Source organism: Martes martes, assembly GCF_963455335.1.
Source record: "Martes martes genome assembly, chromosome: 4".
Classification (NCBI taxonomy): domain Eukaryota; kingdom Metazoa; phylum Chordata; class Mammalia; order Carnivora; family Mustelidae; genus Martes; species Martes martes.
Window position 1 is genome coordinate 177,804,311 of NC_137891.1, and position 26,107 is coordinate 177,830,417.

Sequence of the window (26,107 nt, forward strand, 5' to 3'; positions counted from 1 at the left end):
CTTTCATAGATTACAAAAAAAAAAAAAAAATCCGTTTCCCATGAGCCAGTCCTTCCTAGGCTGTCCTGGCCTCTTAATGATGTCTCTTTCAGTCTCTGCCTTCCAGGTATTCGATAAAATTTAGGCCAGAGAGACCTACTTGGGAAGGTGGAAGCTATTACAAAATCTCTATTAGATAGTGTTTGGTCATTTCCTAAATCTCTTGAAAGGGAGAGAGGGATACACTGATGTCAAGCTTCTGTCAGGCTATAGGACAGAAGTTCATGATTGACCTACAGGAAAAAAAAAAAAGCTTGCCACCAAATGATAGTGTGTAATTGTGAGATTAGTCCTCATGGCTGGTTAATGTCTTAGTGTACATTCACCACAAGTTTGTCAGGAGTGATGGAGGTGCCGGAAAGCTTTGAGTTCTTTGGTTAAATATGTGTTACTCTGTGACATACAGCAGATGTTCAGTAAGCATATATTTTTTTAATGCTGTTATTCTTAAATTGTATTCATTATGCTTGCTTGTTTCCTGATCGTGTCACAAAACAGGCATAGTGGATTCTGTTCTTGTGAGCTTATGACTTCGATGAAGGGAAAGTGGTGTGTGGAGTTTCCATAGTTTAGAAAAAAGATATAGATAGTATGGTGTCTGAGGGGGAGAAGGGAGGTGAATCTGTGGTCTTTTATTTTGTCCTCTGGGCATTCCACCTCTTCCTAAAAAAAGCTATAGATATTTCCAGACCTGAGCCGGTTATTGTTTACTTAGATGTCAAATTAGATTTCTGTGACCAGACTGCTAGATGCTGTTTCCCTTTTGTTCTCTGCCTCACATTTATTTTGTATGGGATATAAGCGTTTCAGATTCCCTGTTTTTCAGCAGTGTTTCAAACCCCGGTGGTGTTGTGGTTGGAATATTTGTTAGAAGAAGCAGATGCTTGAGGAAGATAGCTCGACCACCCAGAGGAGAGAGATATTTTTACCGATAAGTCTTACTTTCCTTTCTCTTTGTTATATTTGCCTGCAGGTCTTCATTCTTCCCCATTCCTACCTAACTTCTTGCCCTTTGTCCCATTTTTTCCATTTCTTTGAGTCTTGTGGTATCTTGGTGTTTTTCAATTGGGGAATGAGGGTGGCAGCAAGTCTTTATTAGGCTACTCATACACACTTGTTTCTTTAAAATCAAGAGATATGATAATGTCCTTTGGGCCACATGTCCACATGTCCACATGTCCTACTCCCTCCTTCAAGTCTTTTCAAATTAATTTCCCCATGTTTATCCTTAGTTGCCCTAAGCAAACTGTAAGTGGAGCTTGAGAGTGCTCCAGTTTTTTGCATGCCATTGTCCATCTTTCCCCAAAGTACATTCTTGTTTTTGTTTTTTGTTTTTTTTTAATTGGAATAAGGCAGTTGTGCATTTCTAGAGCAGGAAAATCACAAAGGGACAACATTGAACCAGGCAATTAAATGAGTTTATTCTTGTATTATGGATGTATTTCATTATCTGAATGGAAATGAAAGCAACAGAATGAGTTCATCCTTTGGGTGGGTAGTTTTTCTCTTAGTTCTAGTAAGCCTGTTCAGCTGAAAAACATGGGGATAAGCAGCTCTGAACTTTTGAAATAAAACAGAAGGTAAATGACTCAGTAAAATACATCAAATTATAGGGTGGGGGAACCTTAGAACAATGACTAAGAAAATACAAGGACGAAAGTGAAAGAACAACTAAGTGTGAGGTAGAAGCGGGGATTTAGTAGAAGTTTTCTGCTGAGTAGGATATGACCTCTACCAGTATGATGGCCACCAAGTTGAACATTACAGGTGTTTAAAGGTTTTTGTTTTCCTCTTTTTTTGTCCGTCTGACAAGTAGAAATGATCCTTGGTGGGCAGGAAAGCCCTTACACATCATAGATGCTCCATAAATATTTTTTCTTGGTGAAGCAGTCATTCTGAGATAAGGAACTGATCTTTGATAAATCCCCATTTATCCTAGATAAATCCCCACATAGCAGAGTGTTTGCAATGTCAGACTCATAAGTGCTGTTTGAGGTGATTCATCACTCACACCGGCACCTCCCCAGTGTTGAACTTGTCTTTTTGGCTCTTACCTTGATTTGGCAAGTGGATAGAGTCCTGACTGTGTACATTTCCCTTCGGGAGGCTGATACTTTTGGCTGGAGAATTAACTCACTGAGGAAGACGTTTAGCCACAGCCTTCCATTCTTTCCATTTAATAAGATACATTTTGTTTTATTTTGTTTTCATTATCTTCTTGTATCATGGGTTGTGGATTAGCATCTGATTTGCTAGAATTACATAAATGTATAGTTTTAAGATTTATGGGCTCCACATTTTCATAGAAGAGGGCATTTCCTCCGCTCAGGATAAGGGATATGGTTAAAATCCCTGAATTTGTTGTGATCTAGCTGTGTCCTGGTTGGAGGTAGGGGGGCGTGGGGAGACAGGAGAGCTCTGGTACCTGGTGAGTTTTGGGTTTTAACATTGATCAGGTGATTTTTCCCTGTACTGTTGATTCTTGCATTATGGACTGGTCTTGTTTGGTCTTCAAAATGGGTTATGATGACCTGTATTCCTATTAACAGTATTTTGAGTGTTCTTGGTCTACTCCCTTTTGGCCAGCACATAATATTACTAGCTTTTGGTCTTTGGCAACCAGTAATATAAGACAAAGTGGCATCCTGTTATGTTTTAACTTGTACTTCTTTAATTCTAATGAGTGTGAAAATGATTCCTGCCTACCTATTAGCCTTTGCCACTCCTTAAGTCTGACACATCTTGAGCAAGGTGCTTACTTTCAACTTGCTGAGCTTCCCTTTCTCAGTCTTGAACATAGGGATGGTAACGGTGCCTCCCAAATGGGGCTGCTGTAAGTACTGTAATGCCTGTGAAGGGGTAGGATGTCTGGCGGATAGGAAACACTAAGTAAATGCTAGCTAAATTATTTTCTTTGCAGTGAATCCGAAATCCTGCACCACGAGAAGCAGTACGAGCCCTTCTACTCCTCTTTTGTTGCACTTTCCACACACTATATCACAACAGTTTGCAGCCTCAGTGAGTATTCCGTGCTTGTCACTCCCTTCTGAGGGCTTTGGGATGGGGGGTACGGTTGTGTCTTCTCTTTGCAGGTGTCTGAACAGGTTGTTAATGAAGTCTGTTTTAACACTCCTAACCTGTTCACCCAGCAGTGGAGACCGTTGTCAGTCTGATAAGGCTCTGGAAGTTCCTTTACATAGGCCAACCAAGAGGGATTTGCAGAGTACTTGGTTTGGATGTCTGCTTCGTAATCTATGAAGTTAAACTGTACCTTCTTAATCAAAAGCATTTTATTGGTTTCATACATGCACATGTAATTACTAGTATGTTAATTTCTGGGGGTTGAGGGGGGATGGGCGGATACCAGCTTGAGGTTCGGGGCCACTGATGAAGGCGCTATTCTTTATTTGGTTTTGGTGAGAAAGTAAATTCTTCTTTTGTATTCTCTAGTATGTCAAGGGATTTCAATTTCAGTTCCCCATCTTTTAAACTTTTTTTACTCTTATTTTCTGCTATTTCTGAATTTTTACATTTTTACTTGTTTAAAAAAAGTCCTTAAAAAAAACCCAAACACCTAACTCAGAGTTCTGAAGAATTCGAATTATTTACTTAAATAGTTTGCTAAGCAAGTAAAATGAAAGGAAGCTATAAGGTTGCTGGGTAACTGTTGTGTGCTGTGGTGTTTATTAGAGCTGCTGACTATCGGTGGAGGAATCACTTTTAGCTTGAAGAAATTTTGTGTAGGAAACCTCTTGTAAAAGACATTTAGAACCTATGAGAAAGGAGAAGTAGTATATTCTAGTAGTTAAGAGCTTGAACTCTAGAGCCAGACTTCCTGGATTTGATTCTAGCCCTGTGACTTTGGGCAAGTCATTTAACCTCTCTATGGTGTAATTTCCCTATGTTATGAAAAAGAGGGGGAGGGGGTAACAATAGTACCTACTCAAAATGTTGGTTTAAGGATTCAGTGGGTTAATATATTTGAAGTGTTTGGTACTTACTGTGTTGTATTTCCTATTATAATGAATTTCTAGTAAATGTGAGATAGATTGATCTAGAAGCAGTGGATGGTATCAGTGCCAGGATGCCTTTGTTTGGCCCTTGGGTTGTTGGTTCTGAATGATTGTTGTTATGGAATGGTGCTGGGAATGCTGGACACAGAGCTTGGGAGTTGTCTGGTTTGATGTGTTAGCCATGAGGCTGACCAAGCTGTGGTGGTCTGAGGTTAAGTCAAGCCCATTTCCTTCTCAGTTCCCCGGAACCAGCTTCAGTCGGTGGCAGCAGCCTGTAAAGTCCTGATTGAGTTTTCTCTCCTGCGTTTGGAGAATCCAGATGAGGCTTGTGCCGTGTCCCAGGTGAGAGTGATGGGTTCATTTGTGGCCCTTATTTTGAGGCAGGACTTTGACACACTAGTGGCATGATGGAGAAGGGTGGTATAGAGCAGGGATTGGTGAACTATTCCTGTAACAGGCCGGATAGTGAACAATTTGCTGACCATTTGGTCCCTTTTGCAACTAGTCTCTGTCTTTTAAACTTGACCTTTGTAGTATGAAAGCAGCCACAGACAATACATAAATGAAAAAGCATAGCTGTGGTCCTGTAAACTTAATTTACAAAAGCTGGTAGTGGGCTGAATGGGAGCTGTGGTTCACCAGCCTCTGGTATAGAGGGCTGCAGAGGATTTTGCAATGATTGCAAACTTCCACGTTTCCAGGGGTCAGGCAAATAACATAAAATGGGTGAAGTGTGCCAGTTGAAAAGGGTTGCCCGACCCAGCTGTAAAGGGCCAATCACTATGTAGCTCCAGTCAGTCATTGCCAGATAGGGGTGGAGACTCAGTTGCTGTATCTTGTGAATTATTGAGAAAGATAAGAAATCTGGATTTGTCTGTTGAACCTTCCATGTTTTAAAAAGTTAACTGTAACTTCAAATAAAAAAATAACAATCCAACAGCAACACTGTGAGCATAGTAAGACGAATTTGCAAACCAGATAGGGTCTGAGGACCATCAGCTTGTGATCTCTGCTTTAGTGTTTTCCCTGATTTCAGTTCTTGATATGAACCTGAATTTGGCCCTGTGCCAGTGAGAAGTCCCAAAAGAGTAGTATCTTCTGAAAGACATATTAGACTTTGTTTTCTTTTCAGAAACACTTGATTCTCCTCATCAAGGGCCTGTGTACTGGCTGTAGTCGGCTAGACAGGACTGAAATTATCACGTTCACAGCAATGATGAAATCAGCCAAGCTGCCACAAACGGTGAAGACACTCTCAGACGGTGAGCCTTCGCTTGCCAGACCTAGTTCTTTGCTTCCCTGGCCAACTTTTCCTGCTTTGGCTTCTAGTGGCACTCTGCTCATCCTTGTTTCTGGTTTTATATTTATAGTGGAAGATCAAAAAGAACTGGCCTCACCTGTAAGCCCAGAGCTGAGGCAGAAGGAGGTACAGATGAATTTTTTGAATCAGTTGACGTCGGTTTTTAACCCTAGAACTGTAGCATCACCACCCATAGGTCCACAGACTCCGGTGAGTTACTCTACCCAAACGTCCTCATCCCTTGGGGCTTTTAAGATGATAATACTAGAAAAAAGTAACAAATGTATCTAATATTTGTGATGTAAAATGATGTATTTGCCTAGAGTAGAAAGAAATAGAAGAATACAAACCAAAAAGAAAAAAACGAGGTGATTTTCTTTCTACTGTTGATATTATTTTGATGATCATTCTTCTAAAATTTCTCAATGCAAATAAACATATAAAAGACACGTACACTTTTCTGTAAAAGGCATCACACTCTCTGTTAGTTGTAGAATATACGTATCTTCAAGCTCTAGATTTTTCTCCTCTTGGGAAAATAACTTTTATTTTCCCTAGCATTAGAGAGGGATTCCCCTCCTCATTAACTGGGAACTCTGAAGAGTGTCCATAGACCTTCTGCCTAGTTTTGGCTCTTGCTTAGATTCTGAACTGTAGGGCCGTTGTCAGCAGGTGATAATACCATGCTAGGCCTTTCACATCCTTTGTTTTTCTTCAGGCTGAAGGGGAAAATGATGAGCAGTCATCCACAGATCAAGCCTCTGCTATCAAAACCAAGAATGTGTTTATAGCTCAGAATGTGGCTAGTCTTCAAGAGCTTGGTAAGACTCTTAATTGTTGTCATAAGGCTGGTTTCTCTGCTTTCAAAAATTCTGTTAAGTGGGAAAAAAATCAAGCAGCAGCCGGAGGCCCACTTGTAAGGTCGAGCCTTGTCATTAATGCAGGTGGCTCCGAGAAGCTCCTGCGCGTGTGTTTGAACCTGCCGTATTTCCTGCGCTACATTAATCGGTTTCAAGATGCAGTGTTGGCCAATTCTTTCTTCATCATGCCAGCCACAGTAGCAGATGCCACTGCTGTTCGGAATGGGTAAGGTGCTCCAGGATGTGTGCTTTAACTTCTAGAGCTGCTCCGAGAGAAACTGGGTAGTTGTTTATGGCATCCCAACTTTCTTTAATTACCAGATTATAGAAGCAAGGGATTCAAGGAGACACCTTGGTTAACCTCCTTCTCTGTCATGTTGTAGTTTTCATTCACTGGTGATTGATGTAACCATGGCATTGGATACCCTCTCTCTCCCCGTGTTGGAACCTCTCAATCCTTCTCGTCTGCAAGATGTGACAGTCCTCAGCCTAAGTTGTCTGTATGCAGGTGAGGGGTTGTGATGTCTGATCTCATTTTCTCAGTTCAGTGCAAGTATACTTTCTGGAAGCCATAAGATCACCCTGCGTGCTCTGCTCTCTCCCCTTTCCTTGAGCCCTTACCCCTGAGGATCATCTGCTGTCTCATCTAGGTGAAAGGAGGTCTGCATAGGAATCTTGTGAATTATCCTGCTGTTGCACAACTGTTGGCACGTGATGTGCGTATTTGCTTTCATAGTATATGCAGATAGTAAATATCTGCTGTATGGAAAGCAAAATGCCAAGTACTGTTGGGATTTTGAGATAAACAATATGTAATCCATGCCATCAAGGAGCCTACATTGAGAACAGTTAGGACCACATGGAAAAATACACAGTAGGGGGTGATAAAGGCAGTAAGAGAAGTGTAGAGTAGTTGGGTGCACAAAGAAGGGAGAGATGGGGTCTTGCTGTGGGAGCAAGTCTGAGGAAGCCTTTACAGAACAGGTGGTATCTGTTTATATTGATAAATATAGCAGCTGTTACCCTTCATGCTCCCCCAAATCCCCTTTCTTCCTGTTGCTCGTGCTGCCTCGAGAGTGGGGATTGATGTCTGGTGTTTGCTGTCTTTTAAGTTGCTACGACAGTGACTTTTTAACCCAATTCACTGATCCTTGGTTTTAAATACTGTAGTCCTGTATGTCTGGGAAGGTACACCAATTTATGATGTTTACTTGGTTCTCTGAGTGAGGTTTTGAACAGCTTTGGCAACCTGACTTTGGGGACACCAATAATTGCTGAGGTTGATCATCTCCCTACATTCTTTCAATAACTTTATTTTGAACATCTGGATGCAAAAGGGATATAAAGAGAAAGGCACTTTAAATTGGGTAAAGCACTAGTAAGGAAGGAGTTCTGTAGGGCAGGTGGGATTGCAGCTTGGCTATCCTGAGGTAGAGGCTGAAGCAGGACTCAAAATACCCTAGAGTTTGGGGGAGCATACTGTATAAGTGTGTGGAGGGAAGGGATGAGGGGAGAGGATATGTGATTAGTGGGTATTATATAGCCAGAGAGAACGGAGGACACAATCACAGAGGTCTTAGAAACGCAGTCTAAGTCATGTGGAAAATGTCCTATAAACAGTAGAAACCACTGAAAATTCCGACCTATATTCAAGCAGCAGTGTGCAGGATATTTTGGTGTGGGGAAATTTGGAGGCAGGAAGCTCTGTTAGGAGGATTTTTTGTAGTCATTCAGGCAAGACATGGTAAGAGCCTGAGGTAGGGCAGCAGCAAAGGGACGAGAAAGCTAAAGATACATGGAAAAGTGTGTTCTCCCCTAGCTCATCTCCAGTGCTCATTTCCTCATCCTCTGTCTTTGATTTTTTGCAATTTTTAAGTTGGGATTATTTAATTTTTAGGAAATTTCTTGAGTATCACATGGCTGTCTGTGTACTTAGTCAATATTGGTTAAAGAGTTCTTAAAATTTTTTAGTTGGGGGGTGCCTGGGTGGCTCAGTGGGTTAAAGCCTCTGCCTTCGGCTCAGGTCATGATCTCAGGGTCCTGGGATCGAGCCCCGCATCGGGCTCTCTGCTCAGCGGGGAGCCTGCTTCCCTTCCTCTCTCTCTGGCTGCCTCTCTGCCTACTTGTGATCTCTGTCAAATAAATAAAATCTTAAAAAAAAGAAAAAAAAAGAAAAAAAATTTTTTTAGTTGGATTAAAGATTCCAGGTTTGGGTTGTTGAAATTTGATGGCCTGGGATTTGACATAAAGACGAGGATTTGGCCTTAGTGTCTTTGAGGAACACCAGACATGGAATGTTTTTGCCCATAATCTTGGAAAAATGGGAAATCATTTTGTGATGTTTTAAAGTTAATAGATTTTATTTTATTTTATTTTTAAGATTTTATTTATTTATTTGACAGAGATCACAAGTAGGCAGAGAGGCAGGTAGAGAGAGAGGAAGGGAAGCAGGCTCCCTGCTGAGCAGAGTGCCTGACTCGGGGCTCGATCCCAGGACCCTGGAATCATGACCTGTGCCGAAGGCAGAGGCTTTAACCCACTGAGCCACCCAGGCGCCCCAATAGATTTTATTTTTATTTATTTATTAAAGATTTTATTTATTTATTTGACAGACAGAGATCACAAGTAGGCAGAGAGGCAGGCAGAGAGAGGGGAAGGGAAGCAGGCCCCCTGCTGAACAGAGAGCCTGATGTGGGGCTTGATCCCAGGACCCTGGGACCATGACCTGAGCCGAAGGCAGAGGCTTTAACCCACTGAGCCACCCAGGCACCCCATAGATTTTATTTTTAAAGGAGTTTTAGGTTTATAGAGAAGTCGAGCAGGTTATACAGAGTTCCTGTCTACCCTCTCTCCCCAGTACCGTTACCCTTATTATTATTCACGTATTGCATTACTAAGGTAATGAACTTTGTTATAATGATCAACCCAGCATTTGATATACTATTATCTGAAGTCCATTGTTTATGTCAGGGTTTCCTTTTGTTAGGCGGTTCTGTGGGTTTTGACAAATGTGTAATGTCCTGTACTTATCATCAGTGTGACACAATGTAGTTTCTCTGCTCTGCAGTTTTCCTGGGCTCTACCTAGTAATCCCGCTGTCCTGCCCCCGCTGCCAGAAACCACTGAGCTTTTTACTGTCTCCATGGTTTTGACTTTCCCAGAGTGCCCTAAAATTGGAATCAATTACACATTATGTTGCCTTTTCAGACTGGCTTCTTCTGCTTGGAGTGTGCATTTAAGTGTTCCTCCTTGATTTTTTTATGACTTGATCGCTCACCCTTTTTTATTGCTGAATAATATTCTCTGTGTGGGTGTGCCATAGTTTGTGGTAGAGCATCTCAGTTGCTTCTCATTGTTGGCAGTTACAGACAAAGCTATAATAAGTGCTCGTGTGCAGGTTTTGATGTGGAAGCAAGGGTTCACCTTGTTCAGGTAAATACTCTGGAGTGTGATTGCTGGACCGGATGGTAACGCTATCTATTCTTGCTCTTGTGGACATTACTCTCAGTCGTCAAATCATGGAATGGTTTGAGGGGTGGGTTGTGTTTTCTGTTCCTGTTTTGGCGGACTCCTGGGACTGTGCCATGATTGGAATCTGTGCATCTTTCTCTCCCCCTCTAGGTGTGAGTGTGGCAACTTGCATGGCCATCCTGCATGTGGGTAGTGCCCAGCAGGTGCGGACGGGGTCCACAAGCTCCAAAGAAGAGGACTACGAGAGCGATGCGGCTACAATTGTCCAGAAATGTGTAAGCTGGGTCCCCTGTCCCCGGGGGCCTCCGTTGTTCAGTGAGGAGGTAGTGCCAGGTCCACCCTCTTTCCAGGGAGAGGAAAGGATGTTGAGTCCTCTCCGTGCCCTTCCCCTTGGTAGCAGGTCTGAGAGGTGGGCATTCACATGGTTGTCTCTGTGGAAGGCACCGCGTCATCGTGGTGGCAGTGGACCTTGTGAAAGATGAGTCACCCAGTCTGCACGTGTGCTGAGGGCTTGCTGTGCGTCACTGCGCTTTGAGCAGAGGCCCGCAGTACACGAGATAGTCTCCCAGAATGGTGGGTGTGTAGGATGCGTCCCTGTGAGGTGCTGCGATCTGATGGGGGCCTGGCTGTGTTGCTTTAGGTTGTATGGGGGAGACATCTCTGAGGTGAGCCGTGAGCTGAGTGTAACAAGGAGTCAACACCATGTGAAGGTCAAGGAAAGTGTGATAGAATCCTGTCATTAGAAAGTGACTTGAGGATATTAAATTTTCCAAGTGAAATTAATTCGGGTGGGATTAAATTTTTTAATGAAGTAGGTCAGCTTGCTCAGATTTCTGTGTATGTTTGATGTTGGACAGCTTGAAATCTATGACATGATTGGACAAGCGATCAGCAACTCCCGGCGGGCTGGTGGAGAGGTAAGAAGTATGTCTCTGCTACATTCCTATCTCATAGCTCGGAAGATCTCCGCGGTCATCCTTTTCTTTTGTACTTTTTCAACAGCACTATCAGAACTTCCAGTTGCTGGGTGCCTGGTGTTTGTTAAACAGCCTTTTCCTCATATTGAACCTCAGTCCTACTGCCTTGGCCGATAAGGGGAAAGAGAAAGACCCACTGGCTGCACTCCGAGTCAGAGACATCCTTTCTCGAACAAAAGAGGGAGTGGGCTCTCCTAAACTGGGACCTGGGAAAGGGTACGTGTCTACTCGATTGCTGTTCATGTTGTGTTTTGTGTCACTGCCGTTTTGTATTGATGGGGAGCTAGGGTAAGCCCTCTAATCTTCACATCAGTGGAACTGTTTGCCGCCATACCTGGTTACATTTAACAACTAAGGTGGTGATTATTGTCTCCTCTCTACATCATAGCTGTGTGATTTTGGACAAATTGCTCATTTTTTTCTGAGTTTGCTTATCTCTAAGAGGGGGAAATGTCTGTGTAATGTAACTTTCAGGGTTTTTATGAGGTTCAAATCAGAAAAAAAATGCCTCTGTTTTGTAAAACAGGCTGGTGTGACTTGTAGTTAATTACTCACCTGCATCTTTGACCTGTAAGGAGGATTGTCAGGTCCTCTTGGCTTGCTTCCTAGAACATTTGCTGCCATCCTGATGCAGTCTGGACAGTAAGCCCTACTTGCTTGGAGAGGAGTTAGAGATGGAACTTCCATGTGGTGCGAGGTTTTATTTTCTAAGCCCAGGCATTTCTGGATTTTATTTGTTTTTTGAGTCCCTACCACGTGCTGGGCTCTTCCAGGCATGGAGGATGTAGTGCTGTTCAAAGCAAATGTCTGTGCTTTCATGGAGCTTATTTTCTAATTGGAACAACAGTGAACACAAGTATACTAGTAAGTTCATGATTGATTCTCATAGAAGTGTTATGAAGAAAAATAGGCCTCAGCGAGGGGCTGGAGAGTGACGGGGGTGTTATTTTAGTTAGGATGATAAGGAATGGGCTCTAAGGACAAGGTGGAGAGAACATATGTGAGGTGACAGAGTGAGCCATGCAAATTTTGGGGGTAGAGTTCAGATTTGGAGGTGAGGGTATGATTGACATCTTTTTTTTAAAAGATTTTTTTTATTTATTTGACAGGTCACAAGTAGGCAGAGAGGCAGGCAGAGAGAGAGGGGGAAGCAGTCTCCCTGCTGAGCAGAGAGCCCGATGTAGGGCTCGACCCCAGGACCCTGGGATCATGTCCTGAGCTGAAGGCAGATGCTTAATCTGCCTGGGATCGAGCGGGGCTTAATCCCAGGTCCCTGAGACTGTGACTCGAAGCGAAGGCAGAGGCTTTAACCCACTGAGCCACCCAGGCGCGCCATGATTGACATTTTTAAGGATCAGCAAGGTCAGTGTGGCTGGAGTGGAGCCCTTGGGGAGAGGTAGCCAGGGGCCAGATCTGCCTGTGCCAAGTGTAATCTGTAAGTGGTGGAGGGTTTTCCCCAGGGGAGTGATCTGATCTATTAGTTCTTAGTGACCCAAGAACCCAGCTGGTGTGGGGAGAATAAGACTGCAGGGTCTAAGGCACAAAGGAGGGAGAGTAGTTGGGAAGCTCATGCATTATTCCAAACGAGAGATGAAGGGACTTGGAATAGGGTGCTTGTGGGAAAGGCAGATAGAAGAGGTCAAAGCAGTGTGTGTTTGGAGGGTACAGCTGACAGGATTTGGTGATGGCTTGGGTAGTGAGTGTAAAAGATATGACATCAGAATTTTTTCGCATGAGCAACTGGGTTGTATAATTTATGGAGACAGGGAACACTGGCTTAGGGCTTGGGTGGCAGGAAGGGGAAGAAGTATAGAATTTCGTCTTTGCCATGCTGAGTTTGAGATGACTTTCAGACCTCTCTTTGTGAGATGGTGAATGGGCAGTTGGTATGGATGTCTGGAGTTCAAGGAGGAAGTCCAATTCTGGACCTCATTCAACAGATTATTCACTGAGTATCTTCTCTGTCCTGAGCTCTGTGACAGTTCTGGAAGGCTGTGATGTATTATATTAAAAACAAAAACAAAAACAAAAACATGTTTCTAAGAGACATGAAGAGGTCATGTCAGATTGTATCTGGAGAGTATTCTAATCAGGGTATTTGGCCTGGGCAGAGAAATCAAGGCAGGTTTCCTTGAGGAAGTGTTAAATGAGCTGAAATTTGAAATAGACCTTGGGATGGTAGATATTAGATACCAGGCAAAGAAGGGAGATAAGCATGTTCCAGAGAGAACAGTAGTTTGTGATTTTTTGAATTTCTGTCTTCACACTTGGCACTGTAGCAGGAAATGGGAGGATGCCAAAAGGTCTATCCTTCAAAGTAACAGTAATGTTTAAAAAACAGCTCTTGTTTCTTGACATTTAAAAAAGAAAATCTAGGGTGCCTGGGTGGCTCAGTTGGTTGAGTGGCTGCCTTCAGCTCAGGTCATGATCCTGGAGTCCTGGGATCAAGTCCCACATCAGGCTCCCAGCTCCGTGGGGAGTCTGTTTCTCCCTCTGACCTCCCCTCTCATGCTCTCTCTCTGTCTCTCTCTCTCTCAAATAAATAAATAAAATCTTAAAAAAAAAAAAAAAACTATACCTTATGTAAGTTACAAGCCTTAAGAAAGGGGAAAATAAGTCATCCCATTCTGTCTCCCAAACTGGTTAAACACTCTTCTGACGTTTTTCAGTGCGCGTATATAAGATGTGTATGTTTAGGGGTGCCTGGGTGGCTCAGTGGGTTAAAGCCGCTGCCTTCAGCTCAGGTCATGATCCCAGCATCCTGGGATCGAGCCCCACATCGGGCTCTCTGCTCAGCAGGGAGCCTGCTTCCTCCTCTCTCTCTGCCTGCCTCTCTACCTACTTGTGATCTGTCTGTCAAATAAATAAATAAAATCTTTAAAAAAAAAAAAAAAGATGTGTATGTTTACAGAACAGGATTGCTGTTAGAAAATATCGTAGATGGGGCGCCTGGGTGGCTCAGTGGGTTAAAGCCTCTGCCTTCGGCTCAGGTCATGATTCCAGGGTCCTGGGATCGAGCCCCGCATCGGGCTCTCTGCTCAGCGGGGAGCCTGCTTCTTCCTCTCTCTGCCTGCCTCTCTGCCTTCTTGTGATCTCTCTCTCTGTCAAATAAATAAATAAAATCTTAAAAAAAAAGAGAGAGAAAAGAAAAAGAAAATATCGTAGATGAGGCGCCTGGTTGGCTCAGTGGGTTAAAGCATCTGCCTTCAGCTCAGGTCATGATCTCAGGGTCCTGGGATTGAGCCCCTCTTCAGGCCCTCTGCTCAGCAGGGAGCCTCCTTCCCCCTCTCTTTCTCTGCCTGCCTCTCTGCCTACTTGTGATCTCTGTCTGTCAAATAAATAAAATCTTTTAAAAGAAGAAAAAAGAAAAAATATTATAGATAACTTTTCAGTGGTGCCGTTTCGGATTCACTGTGAGTGTTTAATGGCTGGTGGTTTTCCACCATATAAACATGCTGTTGTTAACTAATTACCCTATTGAAACACTTACTTAGGCTGTATTAAATTTCTTGTGTTGATAAACTAAGCTTTGATAAATTTTCTGAATGTTAATGTTTGTGAACTTGTTTAATTATCCCCTTGGGGTAAATTCCCAGAAGTATGATTGTTGGGACAAAAGGGCATACTTATGTAAAAATTTGCAGGGTTTTGCTAGACTGTTCTGATGGCACTCTCACTAGCTGTATGTGCGCATGTGCCCATTTCTCCCAGTCATCTTTGACAGTGGCTGTCATTAATCTTCATGTTTGTCTAATTTTAAAAGAGAAAGATGGTATTACATCACTCCTACTTGTGTTTCTTTATGAGTACTGCTGTAACTGTGTCTTTTACCCCTGTTTTCTCTTCAGTGTTTCTCCTTTTTTCTTACTGATGGACATGAGCTCTTTGTGTTTTAGGTGTACTAATTTTTTGCCCCGTGGTCATTTGGACAGAAAGAAAAAGTTTTACTCACATTTAAAGTATAAAACTTTGTTTTTATTCTCTTTAGTTTATGACTAGATACTTTATAGAAGTTGGTGATTTTCACCCTTTTTCTTCTCAGAAGAATGACTTTTTTTCTTAATTGATGAGCAGTTTCTTATAAGAGGTTATCACCCTAGAACAGCCAGATGGAAGAGATATCTAGGGCAGGGTGTGGGGAAACAGTGCAGAGCATCCCTGCCCTCCAACACATACCACTCTTTTATTTCCCTCTGTTTATCAGCCCAGAAGTTCTCTGAAGAGAATGACTTTTATTATTATTTTTTTAATTTTAAGGGTTTTTTTTAGAGATTTTTACTTATTAGAGAGAGTACAAACAGGAGGTGTTATAGGCAGAGGCAGAGGGAGAGGGAGAAGCAGGCTGTCCACCGAGCAGGGAGCCTGATGCAGGGACCCTGAGATCACGACCTCAGCTGAAGGCAGATGCTTAACCCACTGAGCCACCAGGCACCCAAAAGAATGACTTTTTAAAAAGTTCAACCAACCTTTGAATGTCATCTTTCACATCACCCTGTAAATTCGAACCGATAGTTTGAATTCCAAAATGCTGGTGTTTGGAAGCCTTTCTGTAGTCCTGGAGTTCTTAACCTGAAGCCTATGGGTCCTGAGGCAGGCTGTGAGTGGGCTTTAGGGAGATGAAGCTTTTGAAATTACATGTAGATATTATGTGTGCATTTTTTTTCCTTCTGGGGAAAGGTCCATAGTTTCTGAAAGGGGTCAAGGCCCCAAATGGCAAGATGCCCTGTTTTTGAGGTTGTAATTTGTTTGTTTGCTGTTTTTTTTTGTGTGTGTGTGTGTAGGCACCAAGGATTTGGGGTGCTCTCTGTAATACTGGCAAACCATGCTGTCAAGCTGTTAACCTCTCTCTTTCAAGACCTACAAGTGGAAGCTCTGCACAAGGTGAGGACTCGTGCTTGGGGTCAGCATCTCCATTGCTGGCTTCACTTCTGGGGGAGCTCCCATGAGCCATCCGATCCTGTTACTTCCTGCTCAGTTGGAGGACATGAATTCTCTTTTGCTACGGTTCCCTTAAGGGCTGGGAGACAGATGGTCCTCCTGCGGTCCTGAGCATTATGGCCCAGAGCACCTCCATCCAGAGGATCCAGCGGCTGATTGACTCTGTTCCACTGACAAACCTGCTGTTGACATTGCTCTCAACCTCCTACAGAAAGGTGGGTGGTGTCAATGCTTCTGAGAGTTGAAAGCTCTTACATAATCCTTTCAAAATGATGAAGAAGATTGTATACCATGGCCTTCATAATCTCAAGAGTTGTGGTGGTGGTTTTGAAGATGAGCAAAATTCTTAAATGATTGCACATTTGAATCTGTTGTTGATTGCAGTGTTGTGATACATATGATTGCTTGGTGCTTTGAGACGGTTGTCATGCTGATGCAATAACTTAGAGGGCATTCTGGAAACACTCCTGATTCAATTCTTGTCCATAGCCTTGGCTTTGGAGTACCTTGGTGGGATAAAGTGATCAGAGCCTAGAAGGAAAAGTGCTGTTAGAAGGACTTCCTAGATTTAGAGGAAAGGAAAAGACACAGAGAAGGTGTCTGATGTGGTGAACGAGGTGAATTAGGGTGGCTCCATTTTTGTGACCAGCAGTTACAAGGCCTCCTGCTTTCCTAGGCCTGTGTCCTGCAGCGTCAGAGGAAAGGCTCCATGAGCAGCGACGCCAGCGCCTCGACCGATTCAAACACCTACTATGAGGATGATTTCAGCAGCACGGAGGAAGACAGCAGCCAAGGTAGAGAGGGCTCTTTTTGGTCTCCAGGAGACAGGCAGCAGAGTGCAACAGAAAGTTCCCCCATGGCTTCCTTTAGTGTTCTGTTTGCCGTCTTCACCTGCCTAGTGTGGATCTTGATTTTCTGTGCCCTCAAAGGTGACATCTTATTTAGGAGTAATTTGAACTGTGGAGACTGAAGGACAGAAACTACTCTCAGTGAAGCCCGGATTGCTTTTTAGCCCTTCCCCTCCAAGATCAGAATACATCTCCGTTCCTCTTTCTTTTTGTGTGGACCCATTTCGTGAACTCTGTTCTGAGCTTTCCCAGTCTCCAGAGGTTGTGTATGAGGGATTTGGTTTGGCTGTTGTCATCGATGTGTGGCTTGGGGAGGAGTAGGGAGAGGAACTCCGGACTCTGTTGCAGTGAACAACAGGGCAAAACGAGCACTCCCTCTTGTTTGGAGATTGAATAAGAAAAATGTCTCAGGTTCTTTATAATCAGGTTTGTGGGAGTAATGTATAGTATTGTGAAATGTGTGGCTCTTAATTTGGGCATTACAACTGATAGACAAGTAAAAATTTGTTTTTCAAAATGTTTGGCTTGTTGCCAGTAAAGTGACGTCATTTCTCTTCATTGGGTTCCTTTAAGAAATACCAGTTTTATTGAGGTACAGTATACATGCCATAAAATGCTCCTGTTTTATGGGTACATTTAGATGAGTACCGGCAAATTTACGCAGCCACGTAACAACCACCTGAAATCAAGATATCCTTGTGTTCCTTTTGACGTAGACACTTCCACAAAGCAGATGTACTGAAAATTTTGTAAAAATGTGTGATTTTTATTACTTATTTCTTTCTCTGTTCAGATGATGACAGTGAGCCTATTTTGGGGCAATGGTTTGAGGAGACCATCTCCCCCAGTAAAGAGAAAGTGGCACCTCCGCCCCCTCCCCCGCCCCCTCCGCTGGAGAGCTCTCCTCGAGTTAAAAGCCCCAGTAAACAGGCCCCTGGTGAGAAGGGCAACATTTTGGCTAGTCGCAAAGATCCTGAGTTGGTAAGAGTGGATTTCTGAGGTTTAGGGGAGGGAGAGATGGGGAGAAGGGGTGTGAAAAGCAGATCGTTTGAACTAAAACATTTTGTAGGTTGGATTAACTGTAATATTTAGATATTTTTTCTTTTTTTTTTTTTTTTTTTTTTTTTTTTTTTTGATATTTTTTCTTAAGACTTAAGTGTACCCATGGTGTTTGATTGAGTTGTACTCTTGGTATTGTTTCTTTGATTGAGAGTTAGTAACATGACCTTTGGAGTTAGAAGTGGATTTGAATCCTGCTTCCGCCACTCCTGGCTCTGAAACTTTGGGCAAGAGTCTAAAACTTCTCCAAGCCTCAGTTTTATCTTCTGTCATATGGGAGTGATTGTATCTGCCTTTAGGGGTGTTGCGAAGAATGAAAGAGCCCTTAGCGTAGGTGTGGTCCATCCTAAGTGCTTGCTAAATTATTTGTTCAAGCAGCGTTTCTAGATGATGTACTATGTGTCAGCGCTGTTCTAAAGCTAGATTGATAAGGCAGATACGGAGCACACTTTCATACAGCTTCATCTCATCGAGGTTGTGGACATAAAACATTTACACAATAATTCAGTTCATTTTGAGTAACAAAGAGTTGAGAATTTTGTGTGTGTATAATGATTATACAGGCTTCAGAATTTTTTTTTTTTAAGGTTTTATTTATTTGTCAGAGAAAGAGAGCACAAGCAGGCAGAGTAGGAGGTAGAGGAAGAGGGAGAAGCAAGGCTCCCCGCTGAGCAAGGAGCCAGAGGCGGGACTCATCCCAGGACTCTGGGATCATGATCTGAACCGAAGGCAGCTGCTTAACCGACTGAGCCACCCAGGCATCCCAGAATTCCTTATTTCAGTAATGTCCTTGAGCTGAAGAAGTTCAGGGCCTTAGAGGAATGACAGAAGCAAGTCTATCTAGAAACTACCTCTGTCTTCCCACAGTGTTTTCTGAAGTCTATTGTGTTCAACTGGTGCCATTTTGTGTAACTGGTAGAATTATGTGGGAAAGATTGTCATAATTAAATTTTGTTCCACCATAGGGGATTTAAAATCTGACCCTTTAATTCATGGCTTTTGTTGCATCATATCTATGGGCGTGTTTTAGTTCTCTTTATGTTCAGGATTTGGATGCAGTCTGGGCTTATGGACCTGACATAAGGTTCTTTATGTTTTTTTTCAGTTCTTAGGCCTGGCTTCCAACATTTTGAACTTCATCACTTCTTCCATGCTGAACTCGCGGAACAATTTTATCCGAAACTACCTGAGTGTGTCTCTTTCAGAACACCACATGGCCACCCTGGCCAGCATCATTAAGGAGGTGGACAAAGATGGACTCAAGGGTCAGTGGGCAGGATAGGGGCCTGGTGGATTTTTTCCCCCAGTGGCGTTCGGCTGTTGACAGGGAGGTGTGATGTGTCAAGGGGCTGCTTGAGTAATGAGTGTCCTTATTTGCTTTCCAGGTTCATCAGATGAAGAGTTTGCTGCTGCTCTCTATCACTTCAACCACTCTCTGGTAACTTCTGACCTTCAGTCACCCAATCTGCAGGTTTGTCTGTACCAGTACCTTCGGCCAAGTGCTGTGTGTCCGGTCCCAGTAGGCTGTAGTGTTCCGATTACAAAGGAACATGGCTTGTTGTGGAAACACCTTCACTGGGAAGAGTTTGAGAGATTATTCTAGTATGTCCCGCTGCCCCATCAGGATCATTTCAAGACAGAGAAAATGTCGTTTAGTAAGCTTAAAGCAAAGGAAAAACTACAAAACCAGCTCCTGATGAGTGTCCTAGTAGACAGGTGGGCAAAATAGATAAGAGGGCAGTTTATAAAAAAGGGAAATATCAGTGGCTAACAATCCTAGGAATTGCTTAACTCCACCGGTAATCCAAGGAATCCATGTTGGAAATGTGTTTTGTTTTTTTTTTTTAAAGATTTTATTTATTTATTTCACACAGAGAGATCACAAGTAGGTAGAGAGGCAGGCAGAGAGAGAGGGGAGGAACAGGCTCCCTGCTGAGCAGAGAGCCCGATGCGGAACTCGATCCCAGGACCCTGAGATCATGACCTGAGCCGAAGGCAGAGGCTTAACCCACTGAGCCACCCAGGCGCCCTGGAAATGTGTTTTAAAAGAGTCATTCAAATTACAGGAGGTAGATGCTTTCTGATACAAGCTTACTTGCAAACTCACCAGCAAAATAAAGCCTAGGATCTTGATTGAGGCCTTAAAAAATCTTAGGGTTTTTTCTCCCCACAAGTAAGTGATGTCTTGAATCCTGTATCTCAAATTCCCCCTTTCATTAGTTTTATATATATGTTTATTTTTACATTTATATTCTTTAAATTTTCAAATTACTTGATTGCTTTTAGCTTTATAGTAAATGATACCATCCTCTCTATATATAGTCTTGTTAGGCTTTCTTTTTTCATTTAGTGTTATTTTCATTATATTGCCAAGATTCACCTGTTTTATTGCTAATTCTGTAGTTCTTGTTTTGACTATTATATGCTGTGCCATTGTGTTTGTGACTGTACCAATTTATTCATCTCCCCTCTGCTCCCATTGATGGACGTTTTGGTTGTGTCAGGGTTTGTTGCTACTCCAGGTGTTGCTGTGATCTTGTACGTGTTCCCTGGATAACCAGGGGGTTCTCATGGGCAGATAACTGGGAGTAGATTTGGTAGGAAACCGAGTATGTGACTATATGCAGGTAATGCCAGACTGCTCTCTCAAGTGGCTGCACCAGTGTGGCACCTGGCTGGTTCAGTCTGAAGAACAGGCAACTCTTGATCCTGGGGTTGAGTTTGAGCCCCACATTGGGTGTAGAGATTACTTTAAAAGAAAAAACAAAAACGGGCTCTCTGCACAGCAGGGAGGCTGCTTCCTCCTCTCTCTGTCTGCCTCTCTACCTACTTGTGATCTCTGTCTTTCAAATAAATAAATAAAATCTTTGAAAAAAAATTAAAAAAAAAGCACCAAGTTTTACCATTACCAGCAATGTGTCAGATTTATGGATTCACTTTTTTTCCCACCATTTGACAATGTGGTGTTTTTTTCCCAATCCCAACTCGAGGCTTGAACTCATGACCCTGAGATCAAGACCTGAACTGAGTTTAAGAGTCCGACACTGAACTGAGCCACCCAGGTACCCCCACAGTGTCATATTTTAATAATAATTTTTTAATGTGGTCAGAGTTAGTGATTCTTAATCTCTTAGTGTGCATAAAGATCCCTGGGGAATTTATTTAATAAATGCAGATTTCTGTTGCAGCTACCCTTCACTTCCCCTAGAAGAATTAAATTTGGTAGATCTCTCCAATAGTTTGCCCTAAGATTGTTGTGAAAATTTTTCCATTACTCTTAAGATTATTTTGGTGGATTCTCAGAATCAGGACACAGTTCAGGGGTTTGCACTTTCCCCCAAGGGAACAAAATCTAGGAATCTATTTCAAAAGGTTAAACTTGATTCTTAGCATCCCAAATTATTTCAAAAATTCTTAAAAATTTATTTAATTGTTAAAAAGATAATTATAAAATCTATTTATACATACCTAGTGTTAGATGAAAAAAATTGCTTTGGGGGTGCCTGGGTGGCTCAGTCATTAAGCATCTGCCTTCAGCTCAGGTCATGATCCTGGGGTTCTGGGCTCAAGTCTGCCCTTGGGCTCCCTGCTCAGCGGGAAGCCTGCTTCTCCCTCTCCCGCTCCCCCTGCTTGTGTTCCGTCTCTTGCTGTGTCTCTGTCTGTCAAATAACAAATAAAATCTTTAATAAAAATAATTATAAAACCTATTTATACAAACATTGCTTTGGGGGCACCTGGGTGGTATAGTCAGTGGACTGTCTGACTCTTGATTTTGGCTCAGGTTGTGATCTGAGGGTTCTGAGATTGAGCCCCGTGTCAGGATCCATGCTCAGCGCAGAGTCTGCTTGAGAGTCTCTCTCTCTCTCTCTCTCTTCTCCACCCCTCTACCCTGTGCATGCATGTGTGTGCACTCTAGAATTCTCTATCTCTCAAATAAGTAAATATTAAAAAAATGATTTTTTAGCAGGAAAGGGAATATAATTTGAGTGGTATAGTTGTTGACGTGAGATGAAGAGAACAGAATGCTTCAGTTAGTATGTGGCCTGTAGCACCTTCTCAGACTATATAGGGTCAGGATATCCGGCCAAAGTTAGCAGCTCCTTGCTGAGATCTAAATTTATTTAGGGAAGTTTCAAAGTTCATGGAGTTGGCCCTTTCCTGCCTACACTTGTCCAAATAATGGGGGAAGAAATATTTTCCTGTAGAGAATAGGAGTTCTTAAGATTCCTGTAATGATGTTGCCCTCTTAGCATTTAAAAAATAATTCCAGACCTTGTGTGGACGTGCAGTTTGGCCTCCCATAACCACTGACTTTATGGAGAGCAAATTATCAAACCTCCCTCTTCATTCCATTTCCAAACATGGGACTTTAAATTCTTCCCTGAAATTTCATTGCTATCATGGAAGAAAGGGAAGTATGGTTAATGTAATTTAACTACCTGCTATTGATATTGTTTCTCTGGAATCATGTACAAAGTTCTTTTTTTTTTTTTTGGAGAGATAGAGAGAGAGAGAGAAAGATAGAGCACGTGTGTATGGAACTGGGGCAGGGGCAGCAAAGGGAGGGGTAGTGAGAGAATGTTAAGCCAGCCTTAACGCAGAGCCCAGAACCCTGAGATCGTGACCTGAGTTGAAACCAAGAGTTGGACACTTAACTGACTGAGCCACCTAGGTAGCCCGCATACAAAGTTATGTACCCAAGGTGTCTAACTTGCATTGCAAGACATACACAGTGTCCTTTAAGGGAGGTTAATGAAATGGACCCCACCCAGTCTTTGAAAGAAAACAAATGTAAGTTGCATCATAAAAATTTTCTTCATCTGTCAGAGTAATAAAAAACTGGGTCTGAGCTAGTAAGACTGCTAGGCTTTCTCTCTTTATAGAAGAAATGGAAACCTATTTATTGAAGATGACTTATGAACATGTGGGAGAAAGAGGACTTTCTGCCAAAAGGCCACGTGCTTGGTTGGCATGGCCTCTGTGTTCTTTTCTTTCAAATTTGTTTAATAGAGTAGTCTACTAAGATGATTTGTGTCTTCTGAAGCCAAATGAGAAAGCAGGCTTTGTCTGGCTTTCCATTGGCATTCTGCTCTATTGGCCATTGGTGATTAACTCAAACTCTAGCCCTGGTTGGAGATAGAACTGAAAGGTTGGGGATCCAGCTCTCTAATTATGTGGTTGGTTCCTCTGGCAACCAGCCCCTATCCTGAAGCTGTTTAGGGGCCTCATTATCTTAAACACAGGTAATATTGAAAGGGACTTATTACGAACAGCAAAACATGTTCTTCTTACCCCGTCAGGAAATGACAAGATTTTAGGAGCTCTGTGCTAGGAATGGGACAAAGACTAAATATGTATCTCTTCTTGTATCACAATATTAATATTGTATCACAATGTCACAGGGAGTTAGTGTTTAATGGGCATGGAGTTTCAGTTGGGAAAAATAAAAAAGCGCTGGAGATGGATGGTAGTGATGTTTGCGTAGTGTATATGTACTTAATGCCACTTTAACTGCACAGTTAAAAATGGTTTAAGTGGTAAGTTTTATGTTACTTTATTTTATCATGATGTAAGTAAAATAAACATACCTGGCACATAGTACTAGTGCCTACTAGAGATTAGCTGCTGTCTTTATTAGTTTGTTGCTATTACTGTTATTCATGTTATATTTATTAATAGATTTAACATCTTCTGTTTATTACTATTACATATAGGAGTATAATGATTTAATATTAACATGGTGGTATATGTTCACTTATCCATTCACTGAGTATTCATTGAGCATTTACTGTATACCAGGTAGTGTTGTAGACACTGTCGAAATCCAGAAGACTGGGATTAGTTTGGGATCATGAGGAAAGGGGGCAATAAGATGTGGATAAAGGGCCTGCGGTAGAGATCTTGAGAAATTATTTGAATGGGGTAAAGGACATGGATAGGAAGGTATTGAGATACTGCCTGCCTTTTCAACCCAAATGAGACCAGAATGGTGCTGTTGTCTCAGAAAGGGGATATCAGCAAGAACAGTTGGTTTGGTGGTAGAAGGAGCCGTATTGAGTTCGCAGGGAGCTCACTCTCCTAGGTTTGAGTCAGCTCTCGGGTTCTTTTTACTCACGGCTAGCTTATTTATTGCACGTTTGCTCAGAATGATCCTCTGGGTTCTTGAGCTACATGAGATGCATTGTGCCATTTTCTTTTTGTTCTGAAAAACAGGTCATGTCTGCTTATCCACACCACTTGGAGTCCCTTGTGGTTGGCCAGCCTGGAAGCCAGTGTGTGGTACAGCTTGAGTGCAGAGCTTTCTTTTCATGAAGGAGTAAGCTAGAGGCAGTGAGCTGTGGCATTACCATGGGATTGTGTTGTTTCCTGTTGGAATGGGGAATTTTGTAGCCCTTTTAGTCCAGTGAGAAAAGCAGTTTGTGTGTTCTTGTATATGAGAATTACATATGAGTTTTGTATAAGAATTGTACATTTTATCAATGTTTTTAGTTAAAATAGTTATGACTACTACTATTAAAAAAATCATTTTAAGTAGGATGGCTTTTTGAGGTGCCAGTGGGTTGAAGACATCTAGAAGGTAGTTGAAAATGTGAGTCTGAAATTCAGTTCTTAAAAAATTAAGATGGAGGGGCACTTGGGTGGTTCATTTGGTTAAGCGTCTGCCTTCAGCTCAGATCATGGTCTTGGGGTCCTGGGATGGAGCCCCGCATTGGGCTTCCTGCTCAGTGGGGAGTCTGCTTCTCCTTCTCCCTCTGTCTCTGCCTCCCACTCATGCTTGTTGTCTCTTTCAAATAAATTAAAAAATCCCCCCCCAAAATTAACATTGACAATGGAGTTTTGGGAATTAAGCACTAAGAGGAAGTTGTTGAAGTAAGGAGAACAGTTAGAGGGTTGGAAGATGGGACCTGAATGAGGAGGGTGGAGGAAGAAAGCCCAGGTGTGCAGGCACTAAGCAGGGGTGGGGACAGGGCACCCGGAGGGCTGGAGGGAACGCTTTAAGCCAGGCCTTTGTGGGTGTGCTATGGCTCAGTTTTACTTAGAAAGTCAGTTCCCCTTAGGGCTACTGAGAGTTGGAGTGGATGGGGAAAACCAGGTTCTGAGGAATGTTTGCTCATTTCTTAGGTCTCTGAGGCCTGAAACAACTTGACACAAAACAAAAAATCCTCTTAAAAAATATGATATCGACATTATAACATCATATCCTTCCACCAAATTCATGATGTACATTTTTCTGTTTTCTTTCTAGTCCCTATCTGTATGTTGCACAGTTTCGCAGTTAAAATCAGAATATTGATACATCTCTTTTTTCCGCTTTTTAAAATTTTACTGCTTCAAATATTGTTTTGCTTGGTCTTTATAGTTGCCACTATTATGACTGCATGTTCCTTGATTTGAACACTTAGATTTTTTTCTGAAAAAATTTAAAATTATTATTACAGGAGGGCTTCAGGTAATAATATTTTTTACATAGCTCAGGCATGTTAATTTTTTTGAATTGTTTCCTTGAGTTAGGAGTTGAGAAAATCATTAAGGCTGTGTGGAGCATAATGATTAAGAGTGCAGATTTTCGAGATTAACCTGGCTTGGACACTTGGTAATCGTGTCTTAGGTCGTGTTCTTAAACCACCCTGAGGTCTATTTCCCCCATCAGTAAAATGGAGCAGGTACCCACCTGAAATTATAATTCTGAGCATTTCGTGGGACCGTATGTGTGCAGAGCTTAGCCTGTGATAGCTGCCCAATACATTTGAACTACTCTTTTTTTTTTTTTTTTAAAGATTTTATTTATTTGAGAGAGAGAGGGAGAATGTGCATGAGCCAGGTTAAGGAGGGGGGCGGGAGAAGCAGGCTTCCCGCTGAGCAGAGAGCCTGATGTGGGCCTCGATCCTCAGACTCTGGGATCATGACCTGAGCCAAAGGCAGATGCTCAACCAGCTGAGCCACCCAGGCGCTCCATGAACTACTCTTGATATCTGTGACATTTTGAATAATTATTTCCAAGGAGTGGGGTCCTCTGGGATGTCTTATAAGAATATAATTTAATTTGACAGACTTAGAAATTTATCCTATATCCTGAGGTAACTATGATTTGTGTCTTCTGAAGCCAAGTGAGAAAGCGGGCCTTTGGTTTTCCATTGGCATCGTGCTCAGTTTGTGTGTGTGTTTGAGAAGATAAGTTGCAGCTTAGATAACTGAGCTGCAAGTCAAGCTCATTTGAAAGACGCGGTGAAACTGGAGGCAAAGACAACCCTGACTAATTTGGGGTGCCTTGACATCTTAAGAGGCAGACTTTCTCTGCTGATACTGCTGTGGAATACAAGTGGCTGGACCTGTGAGTTTCAGGACCTTCCCACTTCGAGTGTTACTTGTATATAACTGGTTGTGAAAGAAAAACCGTCAGCCCGTTTGGATAGTCATCCAGATTCTGCTGTCTCAGTGCATCGCCACTTTTAGGACCCCATGTCTGACACTAACTATAGTTGTGAACGGGGTTAGATTAGTAATTTTCCCTTTATAGTTTTCTTCTTTGTTGAGTGAATGACCTTTCTCCAAACCAGGTCTAAATCTGAATTTCTGCATGCTCTTTAAAATACTCTTCCAG

The 26,107-nt window shown here is 42.4% G+C and overlaps 1 protein-coding gene across 1 annotated transcript in view; it reads left to right on the plus strand.

Annotated features, from left to right (window-relative positions):
• The window catches only part of UBR4 (ubiquitin protein ligase E3 component n-recognin 4), a gene marked incomplete at its 5' end in the record, with an annotated part of 134,946 nt that overhangs the window by 4,166 nt on the left and 104,673 nt on the right, over positions 1-26,107 (plus strand). Inside the window, 16 exons of the mRNA XM_080800779.1 lie at positions 2,960-3,057; positions 4,291-4,394; positions 5,185-5,314; positions 5,423-5,562; positions 6,071-6,173; positions 6,297-6,438; positions 6,596-6,720; positions 9,834-9,958; positions 10,541-10,600; positions 10,686-10,876; positions 15,442-15,541; positions 15,676-15,813; positions 16,275-16,392; positions 17,240-17,427; positions 18,611-18,770; positions 18,891-18,976. Of these exons, the coding sequence (XP_080656905.1) occupies positions 2,960-3,057; positions 4,291-4,394; positions 5,185-5,314; positions 5,423-5,562; positions 6,071-6,173; positions 6,297-6,438; positions 6,596-6,720; positions 9,834-9,958; positions 10,541-10,600; positions 10,686-10,876; positions 15,442-15,541; positions 15,676-15,813; positions 16,275-16,392; positions 17,240-17,427; positions 18,611-18,770; positions 18,891-18,976 (2,008 nt within the window). The remainder of the gene's footprint in view (positions 1-2,959; positions 3,058-4,290; positions 4,395-5,184; positions 5,315-5,422; positions 5,563-6,070; positions 6,174-6,296; positions 6,439-6,595; positions 6,721-9,833; positions 9,959-10,540; positions 10,601-10,685; positions 10,877-15,441; positions 15,542-15,675; positions 15,814-16,274; positions 16,393-17,239; positions 17,428-18,610; positions 18,771-18,890; positions 18,977-26,107) is intronic.